This window comes from Meles meles, chromosome 19 (assembly GCF_922984935.1).
Source record: "Meles meles chromosome 19, mMelMel3.1 paternal haplotype, whole genome shotgun sequence".
NCBI lineage: Eukaryota > Metazoa > Chordata > Mammalia > Carnivora > Mustelidae > Meles > Meles meles.
This window is the reverse complement of record NC_060084.1, coordinates 52,669,497-52,684,548: the sequence shown is the minus strand read 5'-3', so window position 1 is coordinate 52,684,548 and position 15,052 is coordinate 52,669,497. Positions and strand designations below refer to the sequence as shown.

General features: G+C 58.0%; 1 protein-coding gene across 4 annotated transcripts in view; it reads left to right on the top strand.

Annotated features, from left to right (window-relative positions):
• The window catches only part of SHANK1 (SH3 and multiple ankyrin repeat domains 1), a 46,011-nt gene that overhangs the window by 14,613 nt on the left and 16,346 nt on the right, over positions 1-15,052 (top strand). For 2 of the 4 annotated variants that reach the window (XM_045988196.1, XM_045988199.1), the window contains exons 13-22: positions 3,241-3,354; positions 3,513-3,588; positions 4,050-4,079; positions 11,647-11,729; positions 11,938-12,062; positions 12,619-12,754; positions 13,039-13,119; positions 13,677-13,700; positions 13,899-13,967; positions 14,403-14,521. In XM_045988196.1, coding sequence (XP_045844152.1) covers positions 3,241-3,354; positions 3,513-3,588; positions 4,050-4,079; positions 11,647-11,729; positions 11,938-12,062; positions 12,619-12,754; positions 13,039-13,119; positions 13,677-13,700; positions 13,899-13,967; positions 14,403-14,521 — 857 coding nt within the window. The remainder of the gene's footprint in view (positions 1-3,240; positions 3,355-3,512; positions 3,589-4,049; positions 4,080-11,646; positions 11,730-11,937; positions 12,063-12,618; positions 12,755-13,038; positions 13,120-13,676; positions 13,701-13,898; positions 13,968-14,402; positions 14,522-15,052) is intronic. The other 2 variants (XM_045988198.1, XM_045988197.1) reach the window with 2 other exon arrangements.

Sequence of the window (15,052 nt, the reverse complement as noted above, 5' to 3'; positions counted from 1 at the left end):
GTCTGAACCCATGGTCTTTCCTGCCACCTGGTGTGGAGCGGGGGGCCAAGCCACCTTGACTTCACCTCCTGCCCCTGCCAGGTGTTCTCCTCTGAGGAACATCATGGGGCCCACTTCTTGGGGCTCTGAGACAGGTGCTGGAAGCCAGGGCCGTGCCCAGGGCTCCCTGAGCGGCCGGCGGCTGCTGTTCCTGGAGTTTGCCTCTCTTTGGTTCTTCTGTGTGCTTCTGGAAAACGGTGCCAGTAGCCCTCACGTGCAGACTTCGCGGGGCTGGTGACGTGTGTTCTTGGATAGAATGAGGCTTGGAAACGGGAAGCAAGCAGACGTGGCAGTGAATGCGAGACGGGGGAGCAGTTCTTTGCCGACTCTCGGCTGCAGAGGAGCTGAGTAGTGTAGCGCTGGAGGGCCAGGCTTCCTGGGTTCAAATCCCGGCTCTACCGCTTCTTGGCTGGGCACCCTCAGACAAGAGACTTTTCTCTGGGCCTCAGTTTCTTCATCTGTATGACGGGACCCTGATGAGGATTTAAAAAGTTCCTTTAAAGCATCCAGGACAATGCTGAGCACACAGCAAACGCCAATGATCATGGTCCTCAGTGAGCCCCCACGACAGGAGCTCAGAGAGGAGAGAGAGAGACCCCGGCTGTCTGGGAAAGTTGGGGGTTCCTCCCACAGGAGACAGAGGTTGTGTGGGTCATGGAAGGGTGTGCAGGGGTCAGAGCATCAGCTGGGTCATGCATCGGTATCTGTTCGCATTCTCTCTTCCCGTAGCCTGAGTTCCTGAAGGCAAGGTCACATGTCCTTGATCTCTGGGTGGCCAGGGGCCCATGTCAGGACCCAGGACCCAGGAAGCCTCAATGCACATCTGTTGAATGAATGAATGAATGAATGGCCAGACGGAGGAGCAAACTGGGGACCGGGGCAGTGCCGCTAGAGGCAGGGCGCCTGGGAAGTGTGTGCGCCTGTGCGTGCACGGATGCAAGCCACTTGGAGGGTGTGGTCTGCGCTTTGAGACTGAGTTTGAAAGAAGAAGGGGAAGCTAAGGTCCGAGGGTGGAACCTCCCGTGTGCAGTATCTTCCAAGTTTCTTTCTGAAATTCAAGCCCAGTACTTCTGTACGCTGCCCGGTTTGGATGTCCTTCCTTTACAGTAGGACATGTCTTTGCTTCAAAGTGCGCCTCCATCCACCATGCCCTTGAGGTTCCCCCCTCCCGAAGAGGCTGCAGGCTTCCTCTGCTCTCAGGCCAAACCCCAGTGCCTGTGCCTGGCTGCCAGCCCCTCCCCTGACCACCCACCAACCTCATCCCATGGCACTCTCTCCTTCCCTCACAAGGTGCCAGGAACCTCTTTCTCCCCATTCCTCACATGCCCCAAGCCTTTTCCACACCAGACGCTTTGCACATGCTGTTCCTTCTCCCAGGACAACCTTTCCTCCCTCTCTGCCTCTTCAACTCCTAGGATCTTTCCAGTCTCAGTCTGTATGTCATGTCGTCCAGGACACCGTCCTGGCACCTCTTTGCCATCCGATTTATAGACCCCCATCTGGCCTTTCTTTGGACACCTGGTCCTTCTCCCCTGGAGTGCTGACCTTAACTTTCTTTTTTTTTTTTTTTAAAGATTTTATTTATTTATTTGACAGAGAGAGATCACAAGTAGATAGAGAGGCAGGCAGAGAGAGAGAGAGGGAAGCAGGCTTCCTGCTGAGCAGAGAGCCCGATGCGGGACTCGATCCCAGGACCCTGAGATCATGACCTGAGCCGAAGGCAGCGGCTTAACCCACTGAGCCACCCAGGCGCCCCTGACCTTAACTTTCAATCGTGCGGTCGCCTACAGAGTTACACCTCCCACGGCTGCCTGCGCGGAGTCTCCGCGAGGGCAAGAACCACATTGGTTGTGTCCAAGGGCGCTCTACCCAGTGTCTAGCCTGATGCTTGACTCATGACCAACACTAAATAAATACTCATTCGGTGAACAGACGATTGATTCCATGACCACTCAGTCGGTCACTGGAGGGCTAGCCAAGAGCCCAGAGCCCTTTTTACTCCCTCACTTGTTCCTTTCCCTGACCTTAAGCATCTCCTCGATCTGGTCTCCCCAGATCCTCCCAAGGGTGGAAGTTGAAGCAGAGAAAGCCACCAGGGGGCCCCAATTCAAATCCCAGTGTGACTTGAGCCGTCTCTGGGACCAGGGACTTTTCTGTTTAGCTGCAGCTTCTTAGTCTATAAAATGGGAAACCAGTTGTCGCCTACCCCTGTAGGTGTGAGGAAAGTATGCGAAGGGCAGGGCGCAGAGAGAGCCAGGAGAAATGAAGAAATGGAAGACCGTGCGTTTGTTACTGTTGCTTTGATCATCAGTATTAGAAGCAGCAGCAACACAGTGCTTGAACAGAGAGGTCGCGAAACACTGTGACTCCAAGCATTCACCCTGGAGACGCAGTGCGGTGTTCAAATCCAGACTCTATGGACGATAAGCCGTATATTCTGAGCAAATGACCTCGGCCCTCTGAGCCTCAGTTTCCCTGTGGGTAAAAGGGGTTTAACGAAAGTGTCCCTTCTTAGAGTTCTGGTCACCGGTGAGAACTGGATAGACATTAGCAGTTCCCAATGTCTGTCTTTGTCCTTGAGCAGTTGCCATACACACAGCACAGCCAGTCAGCAAATGTGTGCTATGTGTGGCTAAGAGATGGGGCCAGCAGGAAACGGCCTCCAGGGACGGGGGTGGAGAGGAAGAAAGAGGTGATTCTAATCTCTTCTCCTGTCTAGAGCCAGGGGAAACAAAGAGAGGCAGAGGGCAGGGGCTGGGAGCAAAGGACAGAAATTTGAGTGGCCAGGAGGGAGTGGGAGGGAATGGGGACTGTGGCGGGACTGCGGAAGGGTTTAGGGAGTCTAAAAGGGCATCAGGAAACTATAGAACAGTTGAGCTGTGCCTGGTTGGTTACCAAGGGAGGTGAGGGCCAGTCCTGGGTGGATTTAACCTGTGAGGACCATGTCACCAGACACAGCCCTTTCTCCCAGTGCCTCTGGATGTCCCCATTGGATTCAGAAAGCAAGAATGCAGGAGTGATAGGATTTGGTTCTCCAGCCAACCCCTCATCCCTTCCTTGGACATTTATTAAGGATGCCCTTGGGCCAGGCCCTGTGCTAGGTGCTGGGCAATTGTGGCAAGGCTGTGCATCAAGTATGTTGGAGCTGGGGAGACGACACAGAAACACAGAAGTGTTTCTATGTCCCTGCTCCCCACCCAGTGCTTAGCATCGGGGAAGGAGGCTTCTGGGAAGGCCAGGTCAAAGGTCGTGTTGGCTGGTTTCCTTCGGACTGCCTAGAAGAGGTGGCGAACCGCTCCCAGGAGGGAAAACAAGGTAATGAGGACTCCCCAGTTGTCCCTGATCATCCTGGGGTTCTCCCGACAGGGGTGGGATGCTGGGGGTGTAGAGGGAATGACATGAGCCAGGACTCCCCGGAGTGGGCCCATGGTTTCCAGAGTGAGAGTCCAAGGTCGTCCTTTGTCCTCCTGCAGAAAGCCGCAGTGACAAGGCAAAGAGACTCTTCCGGCATTATACCGTGGGCTCCTACGACAGCTTTGATGCCCCAAGGTAAATGTCCTTACACCCTTGGGTGCCTCTCACCCCAGCCTCCCTTCATACTCCACCTTTAAATATGTCCACCACCTCCAAGCCTCCTTTCTGCTCCCTCAAAAGTTTGATCCAGAGGTGGGAGAAGGCAGAGTTAGCTTCAGACCACAAGCCCAGTCCCAAACCGTCCTTGGCAGCCACTGAGACTGCCCAGTTTTGGGGTAGCCTAAGACCAATGGGGTGGACAGATAAGTATGGAGCTGTCTGGGGACCTGGGGAGCTCGTGTGTGTGGCTGGCTGGAGGCCTTTCTCCTTCGTGTGCCCCATCTCTGTGCGGTCACGTGCAGCAGAAGTGTATGCATCCCATGCCTTGCACGGGTTTGGGGAGAGGGGCAGGCAGAGCTGGGCCAGGAGGGGTGGGGGTGGAGAGATGGGCACACTGACACCTTTCCCCTCCCTGGCTGCTGGCTGACTTGCTTCAGAAGCTTGATGGATGGGATTGGCCCAGGGAGGTGAGAGGGGAGGGGAAGGGAGGGCACGGGGTCAGGAATGGGAAGAAAGGGTTGCCTGGGGATATGTGGACTTGCGTGTGCACGACCAGAGCTGGTTTCCCTGTGCGTGAACATCTGACACTGGCGAGCGTCCTTGTACGGATTCTCTGAGTGTGTCCTTGCCCCCGTGTCTCTGTAGGTGAGCATGACACGTGTCTGTGTGCATGGGTGACTAGAGGCCCCAGACCTGTAGCCCTGTGCCTGTAGATGCCCATGACAGCGAGAGGGTCTGTCCTACTCTGTGTAGATGGGTGCATTTTTGGCTGTCATTTATGGGCGCGCGATTGAGGCTAATCGTGCGGTTGGCACTGCACATTTGTGTTTCCCTGAATCTGTGTGTCTGAGAATGAGGGCAAGTGTTTCCAGGGATGTCAGTGTGTCTGCTTACCTTGTACGGACAGGTGGGTTTCTGCACACGTCTGTCTCTTTCTATGCATGCCACTGTCCGTGCGTGCCAGCCCAGAAAATCGTGTGCATGCATTTGCATCTGTCCGATCGATCTGGAATTCAGGACTGGGGCACTGGGGGAGGGGAGGGCAGAAGAGGGGAGGATTCCAGGGCATGGGCTTCCAGAAGGGCAAGACTGTGGGGGAGGGATGGTCATAACTGGTATCTGAAAGATGACACCCTCCCCCACTGTTCCCCCCATCCAGGGAAGGGTCTCCTTGTTTGTAGCATCCTTCCATTAAATGTGTCCAAACCTACGTGTCTGTGTTCTGGCCAGTGGGGATGGGTGAGGGGGTTGGGGAAAGAGAAATAACAAGATGGGGAGAGAGGGTGGGGCTGGGGTGCCACCCTGCGCCCGGAGTGTCTGAGGCGCTTGACCATTGTGCATGTTCACCTGGCACGTCTCTGGCTTTGGGCACCGGGTGAGTATCAAGGTCCCCCCCACCCCAAATCTCCCTATCAGCCTCTGCTTCTTGTCTCTGACAGTGTCTCTCTGGGTTTCTCCTTGGTCTTGGTCTGGGAATCACTTGCCTCACCAGCTGGATTGGCGTGGTCCCTCTTGCCCTCAGCTTCTTCCTTCTCCTCCCCTAGCTCCATCAACTTCATTCCCTCCCCTTCTCCTTCCCTCCTTGTGCCTGCTAGCATGTGCTGCTCTGTGTGGTGCGTCTGAGCCTCTTCCCCTCCAGCCCCCCCCCCCTTACCCCATCTGAGGGGGCCTGGTCTGTGTTGTGTGCCTTGCATCCCTGCTGGAGCTGTGAGGTCCTGGCCTGTTGCCACCCTCTCTCCTTCCCTTAGGGGGTCTATGCTCTCTCCTCTCTGGAGTGAGCTGCGGTGTGTGTCTGTCCCTCCTCTGGGCTTCTTTGGGCCTGGGGGGAGGGGTGTCTCTCACTGCTCTGGAGCCCAGTCTCAATGTTTCTAGCCTTCCCTTCCTGGCCCTTCCAGACTGTGTCGGGGTGCATTATGTGTCGATCTGCGATGGGGGGCTGTGCGTCCCCTCCTGGGGCCTCTCTCACCGTGGTATCCCTGCCTGGGAAGTGGGGCTCGGTTCGCGCGTCCCCGCACGCGGTCGCGAGGCATCTTGTATGGTGTTGTGCGTCTCTCTCTCCGCTCTCCCTCGCTCTGCACCTGCGCGGGAGGGCTCAGGAGGGGGGAGGGGGTTAAGGGGGGGCCCCAGACCGGAAGTGCCTCCCCTTCTCCTCCCCCCCCCGCGCCTCGCCCCTCCCCCTTCTCCCGCCAAGGGGGCCCCCGCGTTCCCCTCCCGGCCCCCTCCCCCCCTGCCCGGCCCCCTCCGCCACACGGCGCAGGACGCCAAGGGGTTAAAGCCTCGCGCCCGCCGCCCGCCTCCGGAGCTGTCCGCGGTGCTGAAGCCGGCGCCGTCCGCGGTCCTCGCGCTCCCGCCGCGGCCCGACCCCGCGCCCCGCGCCCCCGCGCCCCCCGGCATGTGAGCCCCCGGCCCTGCCCTCCCTCCCGCGGGAGGGTGCGCGCCCCCTCCCCCTCCCCCCTCCCGGCGCGGGTCAGCATGAGGCGGGGCCTGGGGGCCCGGACACGGGGGTTCGGCCGAGCGGGGACGGGGACGCGGCGGCGGCGGCGGCGGCGGGGGCGGCCGGCACCGGGACCCGGACCGGGGCCGGGGCCGCGGCGGCGATGGCTTTGTCTGCGGTCGGCGGTGGCGGGGGTCTCGGAGGCGGCCCCGGTGGGGGCTCCCTGCCGCAGCCGCCCCCCGCGCTCTCCTCCAGCTGGCCGGCCCTGGGGCCCCGGCGGCGCAGCGTCTGGTACATCTACAGGTAACGGAGCGCGCCGCCCCTTTTCTCCGCGGCAGGCTGGGAGGCCCAGGCCCGCTGTGACGACCCTCCCCTCGCCGCTAATCCCCCAGCCTTGGGACTCCTCCCCCCTCCAGCCGCCCCCCCCCCACTCGCTCTCCCCTCACCTTCCCCCTGTGGTAAACCCTTAAGGACCCCTCTTCTCAACCCTTCTCTCATCCTCGTCCGTGGGCCTCTCTCCCCGAGCCCTCCTCAGCACATACACTCCTCAGCCCCCTTCCTAGGCCCTTTCAGACCCCCCTCATGTCTTCCTCCGAAACCTTGCCCCCAGTCAGACCCTCCAATCGGATCCCACTCCGGGGTTTGGAACCCACTACCCCTTTCTGCCCCCCTCACCGCCCCCACTCTGTGGAGCCCTCCCCGTGGGGAGCCACCGTGGCTCCCCCTCAGGCACCCTGTTCCACTGATCCCCATCTCCGCACACCCCTTTACAGAGTTGGCAAGTCCCCTCATTCATACCCCTCTCTCCCATTCACAGTCATCCCCCCATCACACACACATCCCACCCCCGGCCTCCCCTCCCCTCCTCTTTTTCCGCTGCGTGTCACTGTGCGACTGTGCATGTGTCAGTGTGGCTGTGTTGATGTGCGTGTGTGTGACTGCCTGCAGCCGTGCGCGCACGCGTGTGTGTGTGTGTGTGTGTGTGTGTGTGTGTGTGTGTGAGAGAGAGAGAGAGACAGACTGACAGAGATGGAGAGATGGTGGGCTCCCAGCCCCCCTCCCCCAGCTGTGTCCATCTGTGTGTCCCTGTTTGGCGGTGTCTATCTGTGTGTGTGACTTGGAGCCACAGAGAGGCTGTCTGAGGATTGTGTGTGTGTGTGTGTGTGTGTGTGTGTGTGTGTGAGTGATAGAGTGGGTCTGTCCCAGGGACTGCGGCTGTGTTTCCCATTACCTATCCTCTCATGCCAGGCCTGTCCCCTCCCCCCCACACACCCCTCCTTTTCTAGTCCCTCTGCGTGTCTCTGTCCCCATGTGCCCCTCTCCCTGCCTCCAGGGGGTCCGTGCCGGTGTGGGGCATGTGTGCTGAGCCGTGGGCTGCGCTTCTGCACGGGGAGCTGCTTCTGCCTGTGTGTACCACTTCTCAGCATGGGAGGGGGCTGGCTTCCCAGCGAGGGGGCCTCTGTGCAGGTCCTGGAGAGACCCATGGAGATGGGTCCATGAGGAGGGGCTGAGTACTGGAGGGGGTGCCTTGTACAGCAGCCAGCTCTAGGCTGTGGGATCCTGGGTGTGTGAGAGGCACCTCTGGGGTGGGGGTGGGGGGGAGTGGACACTGCTGCAGTCTCCGCGTGTGGGATCCAGGGAACAAGAGCTGGCCGCTGAGCTCCGGAGGCCGCTCTGGAGTCGCCAAGGGATGGCCTGGGGGAGAGCATTGTGTGTGTTCCTGCAGGGCAGGTCGTCAGCAATGCCAGCCTGAATGGGGTATGGAGTGGGTAGTGAATGCTGGGGCAGGGGTGGGGTTAGAGGGTCTCAGGAGGAGGGAGGCTGATGAGAATGGAACAGGGGAAAGTGGAGGACACCGAAGTGGGGGAAACGGGGGGGTGCTGGAGCATAGAGGGTGCGTGGGGTGTTTGGAGAAATGGGGTGAGGAGGATTTGGGGGTGGGGATTCAGGCAGCACAGGGAGAACACAGAGAGGATGCAGGGAATGTAAATGAAATGCAGCTGCAAGTACCAGGAGGCGGAAGGGTGCGTGAGGAAGTGAGTTGAGGCTGCAGAAGTAGAAAGCGGCTTCCACGGAGGAGAATGCGGGGGACTGGGGAGTATGAAAGGAACCTAGGGTGCTGTAGGGGACACGGTGGGGTTGCATGCAGAGGCAGGAGAGGCTGAAGGAGGGGTGAGGCGAAGGGAAGGGTGAGGGGGGCATGGGAAGGGTGAGAGGTCACAGAGGTCCGTGGAGGACACTTTGGGGAAGGGGATGGGCCGTGTGCAGAAGCGAAACAGGAGGTAGAGGGATGGCCCAGTGCGGGTGTGAGGAGGGCTAGGGGAAGTGAAAGCTAATGAGGGTGGTTTGGGCCAACAGGGAGCTTTCAGAGGGCATGGAGGCGTAGGGAGCAAGGCTCAGAGAGGTAAAGGGGCACACACACACACACACACACACACACACACACACACAGAGGATAGGGAGCACAGAGTTTAGGGAAACTGTTGGGGCAGAAGGGCAGATGGGAAGCTGGAGGAGAATGTGGTGGGATGAGGGGGATGAGGGAAGCATCCCATGGTCAGGGACTGGGCGAGAAAGTCATAGGAGTGCGGAGAGAAAGGAGCCTGTATGGGATGGGGATGCTTGAGAGGGAGGAACAGAGGTAGTGTTGTGATGATCTGAGGGTGTTTGGACGCATCTTATTGGAGTGTACGGGTTGCCTGTGAGGAATTCAGTCTTTGGCTTTGACCCTTTTTTAGCTGCTGTGATCTCGAGCATGTTACTTCTCCGTGCCTCAGTTACCCCTTGCAGGGGTGTTGTGAGAATGTGTGAATAGATAAATGTTAAATGCGTGGAGCCCCGTCTGGCATTCAGCAATGGGTCACTAAATGTCACTCATTGTGCTGAGGGCGTAACCTGGAATAATTTCAGGCACCGAGGGGTGGGTGCTTCTGGCCAATTCAGGGCAGATATATATGTGCTTGAAGTATTTGGGTGCAGAGAGAGAACAGTGTTATAACTGCAGCCACCCAAGTATTTCTGCTGTGTTTCTAAGATTACATGCTGTGTGACCTTAGGCAAGTTGCCTAACCTTTCTGTGCTTCTGTTTCCTCACCTATAAAGTGGAAATAGTACTTACAGTTATGTCAGAGGCTGGCTAGGAGAGACAACCGAGTTACTTCCCAGTGAAGGGTTTCAAATACCGCCTTGCACAAAGCAAGGGCTTCTTCCTGGCGTGCAATGGACATGGGAGTTCTATTGAATTATATGGGGGGGATGGGCTATTTGGGGAAGGCTTGTGTCTGGAGTGTGAAGATAATGTGGGATAAAAGAGAGATTCCTGAGGTAGGGGAACGGTGTGGGAAACAGAGGGGTTTGTGGCATGAACAGAAGAAAAAGAAACAGTTGCAAATGAGGGATGAACAAAGTCCCAAGGCCACTCTGCCTGCTGGGAGCCTAGAAGTCTGGAGGGGGTAGGGGGGTAGCAAGGGCATAAGGGTTCAGTATATGTGCTGCTGATGCGAGCACAAGGGCATAAGAGTTCAGTGGAAGTAGTCAGGCTGGGACAAAGGTGGGTGTCACAGAATGCATGGTCAGGAGCAGGCAGCTCTGAACCAATTTCTGTTGACCTTGTCCTTGCCCTCTTCCTCCTCCTTTCCCCTCCCTTCCTTCACCCCTTTTGGAACTCCTTCCCTCCTCTCTTCCTATACCCCTCCCACCCAGCTACAAAGGTGGCCTCTCTCTGGCTTGAATATAAGATCCAGAAGACATGGTGGGTTAGTGTGGCATGTTGACTGGACCATGGTGAACCTGAAGAGAGAGCTGTTGCTAGGTCTGCCTGTCTATACACACGTGCTGTTGAGCACACCCAGTTACGATAAGGGGAGGGGGGGAGGGACGGGGGCAGGGCTGCCATACACGCGCATGCGCAGAACGCTGGCGCAGAACGCTGGCGCTGTGGTGCAAACATGGATGTGACAGTGACAGTGGAAGTCGTGGGGGGTCACGGGAGTACACAGGGGTGCTTGCGTGTCAGGGGAGTGGTACCGAAATACAGTAGGAGCGCAGCGGGTATTATTGGCGTGTGCTGGGATGTGTTCAGGGGGCGTGTTATGGGAATACACTGAGATCCAAGTGAGGGGGAGTTATTATTGGAGCATACTGGGATGTGTGGGGGCGTTACTGAAATCTACTGGAGTAATCGTGAAGCGCTGTTTCGCCGAATCTGTGGGGGTAGGTAATTGAAGTGGGTGGGGAGCACGCTTGGCTATTATTGGCGTGTGTTGGGGCTGGTGGATATTACTGGGATCTGCTAACGGGTGTGCATGTGCGCTGGAAGGGTCTCAGACGTGACCACAGGGAGCTCGGGGTATAGTAGGGTGTGCATTCTAGTGGGTGGGGGGTATTCTTGGGGCTCCCAAGGGAAGTGGGGTTGGAGTCAAGGTGAATGGGTATTCCTGTTGCATACTGGGCTTCCTGGAATGCAATGGATATATAATCTTGAGGTACACTGTGGTGATTAGAGGGTTTGAAGGTGTTACCTGAGCAACCCCGGGCAGGTGTTGAGATTCATGGAAAAAATTTGAGTTTAATTGAACTTTCCTGGTTATGTGAACATCACCTAAATGTGCGACAGGCTTTGGTGGCCTGATGGTGGCGACTGCATATTCGTGGGTAGTTTGCATTTTTACTAGAACCTATCCACTGCATGCAGGAGATACATTGGAGGTATACCAGGGAATAGAAAAGTCTCTGGGGCTCACTAGAACTTCCTGCAGCGATGGAAATGTTCTGTAACTGCACTGTCCGCCTTGATAACCACTAGCCGCACATGGCTACGGGGCACTTTGAAACGTGGCTAGTGAGACTGAGAAACTGAACTTCTCGATTTAATTTTAATTAATTTGCATATAAATCGTCACATGAATCGAGTGGCCACCATCTTGCACAGTGCTGAGTAAGTGAGGCTACAATCTGCTTGGGTACCTGGGGGGCCGTTACTGTAGTAGATAAGTGGTCAAGGAGTTGGGAGGGCTATCGTCGAAGTACCCATGTCCTGTTGACTTGGTAACTTGACCCAAGACTTAGTTAAAGGAATCCTACCGAGCACATGCTTGTGCCCTGCTTCGTGCTGAATACCGTACATACTGAACTCCCACAGCGACCCCGTCTGGTGGGGCCTGTTATTGTCTCACATTATAGATGAGGAAATTGAGGTCCAAGAAGTTAAAGCCTCCGGCTCAAGGTCACAGATAAGGAAGTGGCTAGTGGGGGCTCCAGTCAGGCTGTCCGGTAATCTGACAACTTATCTCCCATCCCTTGCGCTGCGCCCGCACACAGTGGGCTTGGAAACTGCTTGCTGAATGGATGGGTGGATGGATGCACAGATGAATGAATGAGGGAAGACTGAGTGGGAGAGTGAGCACTCCGGGCTCTGAGGGGGAGGCCTGTAAGGGCTGCTGTGAGCAAACACACATGGAATGGGTGAGGAAGATCCTAGGAGGTGGGATGAACGGCTCTGGAGCAGGGGCTCAGGTCACCGGGTTGCTGCTGGAGCTCAGACTCCCGTGTCTCATAATCCCTTCTCCACCCCCCCTACCCCCACCCCACCCCCTTGCCAGCGATTACATCATTAAGGAGAAGACAGTCTTGCTGCAGAAGAAGGACAGTGAGGGGTTTGGGTTCGTGCTCCGGGGGGCCAAGGGTGAGTGCCGGCTGGGGAGGAGACGGGAGAAGGGCTCTCTGACCCTGGGGGATGGACAGGGGAAGGGACCCCAGCCCACACCACCCCACCCCCAGGGTGCTGGTCCCTCAGCTACGGTGAGGCCTCTGTGACTTGGGTCTGAGCCCCATCCCCTGCTCGGCCTCTCCACCCCCTCCCCTCCGACCCCGCCGGCTCCTCCCATCTGCAGCGCAGACCCCCATCGAGGAGTTCACCCCCACCCCGGCCTTCCCGGCGCTGCAGTATCTGGAGTCTGTGGACGAGGGGGGTGTGGCATGGCGAGCGGGACTGCGGATGGGAGACTTCCTCATCGAGGTGAGTCCTGACCCCCAGCCCCAGGGGCCTTCCCAAGGGCTGACCTCCAGCACCCCTTCCACAGATACTGCTCTCTCCCTGGGACCCTGGTGACAGAAATCCCTAGGCTCCTCCCGATCCACAACAAATCTGCCCAAATCCGGACACTCTTTCAGCACTAGGCCTCCCAGCCCCCCAGCCCACCCCCTAGCCAGCCTCGCTTCCTTCAGTGATTCCTTCCAAAAGTCTTCTCTGAACCATCAGAAGAAAACAGAGCTATTCCCCAGCACACACACACACACACACACACACACACACACACACACACACACACAATGCAGGGGCATGGATGGGGGGGTGGGAGAGGGGAGAATAGGGTGAGCTCAGCCCCTTCCCTGGCCCTGGGGCCGGGAAAGTTACCGAAGGAGAAGTAGGGCCTTGCAAAGAGAAGGGGTGATGGGGAGGCCAACAGTGATACACACGGGGCAAGGCTGGAGGCCACTCTGTTGGGGACTCTGAAGCTGAAAGCATCCCTCCCCTCACCTCCTCTGTGTGGTGTGGGGTATCTGTGCCACAGGTGAATGGGCAGAATGTGGTGAAGGTTGGCCACCGGCAGGTGGTGAACATGATCCGACAAGGGGGCAACACGCTGATGGTCAAGGTGGTGATGGTCACCAGGCACCCGGACATGGATGAGGCTGTCCATAAGAAAGGTGCTTCTCCACTCATTTGTGTGGCCAGACCTGGGCACCCCACTGCCACCAGACTCAGATCCTCAGAGGTCCTAATGGCCTAATGGTCCCCACCACTGGCCTTCCCTTCCCCAAGGCTGCTTGTTCATGACCCTTCTGGGGGAGAAACTGAGGTAGGGAGGGCTCAGCATGCTGGTGGCAGTCATTCTCTGATATCTGGGAGCACTGCAGTGTTGGTGGGGGGGGGGTGTTCATGGGCCTTCTCTCCGGATACTGATGCCTGACCCCCACCGTCATCTTTTCAGCACCCCAGCAGGCGAAGCGGCTCCCACCTCCAGCCATTTCTCTGCGTTCAAAGTCTATGACCTCAGAGCTGGAGGAGATGGGTGAGCCTATGGGGCTGCTGGGGCACAGGCGCTGGGGAGGACGGGGGTGGGGGGGGGGTTGGACAGAAGGGGGCTGAACCAGACCTTGAGTTTGTTAGTGTTGTTAGTGACCAGGGGTCCTGTCCTCATCCTGTCCCTAGTCCATGGGTCAGACTCTCTCTGGCCTGCGTGTGTGTCGCTGGGAAGGGGCGTCTGAGAGTCAACTTTGCTTTGTCCACTTATATCTGTTTCTCTGTCGAGTCTCTCTCTGGGTCTGCACGTCCCTCTTACGGGTCCCTGTTTCCTTTCTGGTTTTCTCTATCTGCCCCAACTCACCCCACCCCCATTCTCTATCTCTTCCTCCACTAGCTTCCCCACCCCCATAACAGAAAGGAAGGCCAGCCCATCCCCCAGACAGGGCCGAGTGGACCTGGGGGTTCCGGTTTCCCCTGACAGGGGGCAGATCAGGCCACTGACCGCCCCTACCCTGAGGGAGGAGGGTGTTCCAAAGAGGGGACCCCTCGCCTCCCCCTGAAGTCCTAACTCTTGGCTCCTCTACTGCCTCTCCCCCGGGCTAGTCTCCCCCTGGAAGAAGAAGAGTGGTGAGTGGGCACAGGACTGGCGGGGGGGCCCCCGTCCCCATCCCGCCGGCGGACTTGCCCCTCTCCCTGACCCGGGCCCGGGCCCTTCACTGCCCCACTCGCGCTTGCGCACGCCCGCTGGCCACGCCCGCTGGCCGAGCTCGCTCCACCCCGCCCCCGGGGGCGCCCCTGGGCTTCATTCGCATCCTTTGCCCACAGAGTATGAGCAGCAGCCGGCGCCGGTGCCCAGCATGGAGAAAAAGCGGACCGTGTATCAGATGGCACTCAGTAAGATGGCCCAGCCCTGCTCCCCGTGCTGCCCAGGACCCCTGGCCCCACGCCCCCTGCCCCTGCACGCAGCCCCTCCAGCCCTCTTCCAGCCTGCCCACCCTTTCGCCACCTCCGACCTGATCACATCATACCCCAGCCTTGCCCCAGCCATCAAGTGCAAGCGCCCACCTCTGTCCTCAGCCTCTCCCCCCACCCTTCTGCTTCCCCTCCACCTTCCCTCCTGTGCCGATTTGCAGCCCTGACCCCTTCCCACCGCTGGGTCCTGCCTTCTGGGCTGGAGATTCTGTCTCCATAAGGGCCATCGGTGCACGGGAATAGGGGAAGGGGTGCTCTTTCCTGGTTCATACAACATACCGCATGGGCTCCTGGCAGCTGTTTCTGCCCGAGGCCAAAGCAAGCTTCATTTCACTGCCTCTTTCCACCTCCCCTTAGACAAACTGGATGAAATTTTGGCGGCAGCTCAGCAGACCATCAGTGCAAGCGAGAGTCCTGGACCCGGTGGCCTTGCGTCGCTGGGCAAACACCGGCCCAAAGGCTTCTTTGCCACTGAGGTAGGCAGCCTGGACGGTGCGGGGGGTGGGTGGAGAATGGGAGCAGAGTGGAGAGGAGGCTTGGGGGATGCACACTCCATTTTCTCCTTGCATAACCTTCCCGAACCCGCTGTGCTGGATGTCCGCCCTGGAGGGGCACCGCCCTTCCTGGGTCCCCTCTTTTCTCCTCACTCTGGGAACCTTCTTTTCTCTCTGCCCATCCTCTTCCTTATTCTCCTCCTATGTCTTGTCCCTCGTTTCCTCACTCCCCGCTCTCACCTCTTGTCCATCTCTGTCCCACCTCAAGAGTCTCAGGGAAGGCAGAATGATGTCACAACTGGTGAGCCCTGGCATTGGCCCAGCACGTGATAACAGGTGCTCAACAAGTGGGAGTTTTTAAAATATTATTTATTATCGCCATCTCCACTCTGCCTGCTTTTCCCTACAACAGAGGCGGACCTGTAATGGGTGGTGATCCTATTTTGGACACTACATTTTACGTGGATTATCTCGTTCATTCCTAGGATCATCCACACAGCCCATTTACAGAGG